The 4,794-nt window shown below is 44.3% G+C and overlaps 1 protein-coding gene across 1 annotated transcript in view; it reads left to right on the forward strand.

Moving 5' to 3' along the window:
• VAV3 (vav guanine nucleotide exchange factor 3) overlaps nucleotides 1-4,794 on the forward strand; it is a 398,006-nt gene that overhangs the window by 282,617 nt on the left and 110,595 nt on the right. Inside the window, exon 19 of the mRNA XM_019502081.1 lies at nucleotides 1,248-1,293. Coding sequence (XP_019357626.1) covers nucleotides 1,248-1,293 — 46 coding nt within the window. The remainder of the gene's footprint in view (nucleotides 1-1,247; nucleotides 1,294-4,794) is intronic.

Genomic DNA, 4,794 nt, shown 5'->3' on the forward strand with positions numbered 1-4,794 from the left:
CCCCCCCCCCCCGCCCCCTGTTACTTTGCATGTGGTGGGAAGGAAAGCACCAGAGTGATGGGGAGCAAGGGGTCAGGCACAAGCATGAGTGGGGCAAGGGGTGGGGGAACAGACAGCAGGGGCAGGTGGCAGATGGGTTGGGGAGCAAGTGGCAGGCAGGGCAGCAGGTTTTGAGGGCAGGTATAGGGACAGGGGGGTTAAGGGGCAGTGGTTTGGGTATAAATTTAAGACAACCCTCCAATAATTAGATTTTAGCCACGTAAAATTGTAATAAATTTATAATTTTCCATGATAGAATTTTATTATTGGGAGGTTATCTTAAAGTTATCTAGGATTTGGGGAAGTATAGTGTCCTCTTTTCTCATTGCAGCTGAAAGCAGTGATTTTTCTCTCCGTTATGGTTGTAAATAGCCCAAGACTCAAAAACTCAAAATTGTCTTCAAAGCTGTCAGCGTGTTATAGTGCTAAGTAATTTGGCTATGCTCAGGGATGCATCATTCTGGCTTTCTTCATTGCTTATCCTATACCAGTAGGACTCTGCAAATATTCTGAGGAAAATAATTGTACCCTTTGTTCTACATCTGTTGTTTTTTTCTACTTGGCTCAGGAAAAAAATGCCCTGTGATTGCATGAGCCCTCATGCAAGCTACTAGTTGAAACAAGTTTGAGGCAGTATATTCTTCACTAAGGTTCTTGGGGGCCTACTTTAATGTGGAGAGCTGTGAAACAGCTACAAATCAGAACTTGCATATAAATAAACCTCAAGCTTGTGGGGTACTTTGGATGTTGAATATTGTGTGTACCTTAAAAATAGAATAGTTTAGTATTTCACGGGAGGTTTTCCAATTTAATGCTCCTTTCAGAGAGGGTCTCAGTATCGGTATTTCTAACAGCCTCACCAGCCTTGGTATGAAGCAGGAACAGCATAAAGCGCCCCCCCCCCCCTCCTGTTACAACAGTGCCTTCTTTTACATGCTGTGTCACTGCATTTCTTGTCTTAAACTTCCCCAGAGGCAGACCGCGCCAAAGTGTAGTTTTTTACTATAAAATAGTTTATTACAATCGATAACCCTAAAAATAATTTTCAAAGTATACTATTTCTGACAGGTAAAGATAACTTTAGAATAGAAAAGAATGTTTAAAAAAAAATCAGATTATCTGGTAGATTACCAAAATGTAAAGAACATGGCATTCACAAACAGAAACCAGTTTATTCATGACTCTTTATTTGTGTTTTTGCTATGTAGAAACCAACTAATGGAATTCGAAGAAGCTCTAGACATATGGACTCAGGTTTGTTTTGTTTTGTGTCTTTTTTTTTTTTTTAATAATTCACCATTTGAATTAAAAATGGGGATAAAAAGCTTCAAGTTGTACCATCATGGTGTATCATGATCATCGTTGCAAGATTGCAAGTATAAGTATATTGCCTGTATTTTTTTCACCGGGATCCTAAAATCTTGCATGTCTAAATGAGCTGCTTGAGTCTTCTCAAAGCTATAGTTAGTTGTCTGACAGAACTCTGATTCTTTTTTTTTTTTTGAACTTCTGTTTTTATGAGCAGTACTTGCACTGTTTTGTTTGCATACTGAAAGGCCTCTGGGCTTATGGTTAACAGATCCCCCACCCTTTTGCAGTCTTCTGTTTGAAAATCAAACCAAATAAAAAGACAAGCAGCTATTTGTAAATCTTAGGGTCTAATCCTGCAAAGTGCTCTCAGCATTTCTAAAGGGTATTCTGAAAAGCTGCTCTTCAGAAAGAGTGCAGAGTTTACATGGACTTTTAAAGGGACATTATTTCACTGTAGCTTATATCAGATATTGTTAGAGAATCATTGACAACGTTCTTAAGGACAAATTAAAGGTTTATTTACAACCTGTATGCTCAACTGGGTGAGTACCTCCTCTGGAGAGTAATTATTTGTCTGAATAAAATATATAATGGTACTAAACAGAAGACCTATTTAATGATGTGAGAATTTTTGGCATAATTTTTACAGTAATTATGTTTTTGTTCTTTACATATTTCTTTTCACAATTTAATCGCTAGAGAGTTATAATGTGGATGGTAATAGTATATGGTGTCAAACCAAGTTATGGATTATACAATGTGTGGTAGTTTTTTTTGTTCGTTTGTTTGTTTTTTAATGTGGATACCTGAGAATAATTTGTGTACAACATTATATAGTGGAGCAGCTTAGTGCCATCATAGATCCTGGCAGAGCTACGTGTTTGGCAAAAGCAGGTTTGGAGTTGTGCTGCAATTATTACTGGCGTTCAGCTGCATAGGCTTTAATGCTCTAAATACTGTAAATACTTGAAACAAACCACACCCTTTTGTCAGTTTGAGACATTTTGGAACATGTATAGTTGCTTTGTTGCCACTAGCAAAATATTACTTCACTCTGCTTTTTGATCAGTTTTTGTTCCCTTTTTTTTTAAAAAAAAAAAAAAAAAAAAAAGCCATTTAAAAAGAATTTAAACTTGTAATATGTGAACCCATAAGAAGAAACAGCCTAAAAAATAAGTCAAAAGCAGATAAGAATCAATTGGTTCAGTTTTACGAAAGTAATATGAGTTTTCACTACTCATTCAGACCCAAGGTTTTTAAACTTAACTAATGTTTAGTTTCTACAACGCTATTTGGACACCTAAATAAAAGTAGCCTGATTCAGAGGTGCTGAACACTGAAGTTTGGTAGCAATTGGCATCCTAATTAACAGGGATCCTGGGCTTCTCTGTTTAAAAATCACAAATTCTCTGATAAAAATTAAAAATTCTCTGATTTAAACCCCCAAATCCATGTTTAAAATGAAATGGCACTATCTAGCTATATACTAGGGCTGCTCGAAACACCATCGTTTCATTTTGCCATTTCGAAGGGACAGTGTTTTGTTTTGTCGTTTCATTCTGTTTCGAAGCACTGTCCCATTTCATTTCATTGAAGCTGTTTCGACTGGTTTCGACGTTTTGCCCATAAGCTACAATGGGGAATCATGAAAATACATAAAACATTGTCATTTGTTGCTTGATTCGGATGCAGATTGCTGGGATGGGAGCCCCTTCTGAGGGCATGAAGCCTGCCAAGTTTTAAGGAGATAGGTGCAGAGGTTTCTCGGAACCTGCACCTCAAAGTCTTGAAAGAAAAATTTGTGAGACTTACTGGCATCGGCAGGCTCCTGTCATTCGGCGCACAGATCTGGGGGATTACACACCCGGAGGGCTGCAGGGCTGTACCAGACTCCTTCTGGGGGTGCGGGTCTCCAGATCTGTGCCAGGTGACAGGAGGCTGCCGCTGCTGCCTGGAACCAGCACTTGGTGCAGCCCGTGCCCAGTTCCATGGAGCTCAGCCCAGTCCCAGGAGGCAGGCAGAGCCGGTGGTACTCTCCAATCAGAGTGCAGCCCTGGCTCTGCCCGTCTCCTGCCACCAGGCTGTGCTCTGATTGGCTTTACCAGCCCCATGGAATGCAGTCCGGTGGCGGGAGGTGGGCAGAGCTGGGGCTGCACTCCCCGCTGGGCTGTGGAGTTGCTCAGAGTGCAGCCCTGGCTCTCCCCTGCCTTCCACCACCGGGCTGCTTTGAAACTTGAAACATTTCAAAACTTCCAAAACATTTCGAGTGCCCTCATTTTGTTTCAAGGTTGTTTCGATGGTTTTTGTTTGGTTTCAATTTCACTGTTTCATGCTCAAAACGCATTGAAACAGCTTCAAAACAAAACATGCAGCGACATTTTGCACAGCCCTACTATCTGTCTGTCTATCTATCTATTGAACACAATATTTTATTGATATATTTACAATTTTAAAGCAATTTGGAAGCCTACTAGTGCCTCAATCACTATAAAAAAAATTCTAAGTACTTATAAATTTGATTTTGGGTTTTTATTATGGAATTTCAGAGCTCCCTCTGCCCCCTTAGCTTGCTAGGATGCAAGTCCAGGCCTCTTACTCCCAAGCCACAGCCCCCCCAGCCCTGTTGGTGCCCCACAGTCCCCTCACCCCTTCCAGCCCTGCCAAAGGGGGGCCCCCAGCTTCCAGGACTACAGGGCTATGGACCCGCGTCCACAGCCCCCTGTCTCCCACATCAGCACCTGAGCCCCAGCTTCCATCCATGGAGCCTGGCTCCCCCTCCCACCTGGGTAGCGTGTCCAGAGCAGAGCCCGTGGTGGGGCGGGCTAGGGCTCCCTGCCCTGCTGCCCTCCCCCTGGGGCCTCTGTTGCCCAGTGGGAGGAACTTGGCAGGGCAGGGCAGGGCTGGGTGGGGAAGCTCCTTGCTGCTGCAAGCTCTGTGCTGCCCTGGCAAAGTGCCCCCGTGCTCACCTGGCAGCAGCAGGTGGCACAACTTTGTGCTACCACCCCCTCTGATGATGGGTGGGAAGGGGGTACTTCACCAAGGTGGTGTGATGCTTGTAGCAGCGAAGAGTTTTCCTGCTTGGCTGCTTTCTGCTCTGCCACACTGGGCCCCACCCATTGGGCTGAGTAGGCCCCAGGGGGAGGGCAGCCTGCCTCCACCCCATGCACAGATCTGGGGGTATGTGCCCCCCAGGGCCTCCCCAGAAGTGCAGACAAGCTGCTTGTGATTCCATTCTGCTCCCCGCCAGTGCCCTATGGCTGCAAATGCACCACCTTGGCTGGGCAGCAGCCCCAGCTCTGCCAAACTCCCTCCCAATGGGGGCCTCAATCCCCCCTCCCCTCTGCCAGACTTACCTGTGGGAGCTGCTCTCCAGGCTGCCTGGAGGCTATGTGCATGCGTGAGCGCACACACGTACAGGGGATTTCTGCCTGCCTGACCTCCTTC

Source organism: Gavialis gangeticus, unplaced genomic scaffold (genome assembly GCF_001723915.1).
Source record: "Gavialis gangeticus isolate Ggan-Ray unplaced genomic scaffold, GavGan_comp1, whole genome shotgun sequence".
NCBI classification, from domain to species: Eukaryota; Metazoa; Chordata; order Crocodylia; family Gavialidae; genus Gavialis; species Gavialis gangeticus.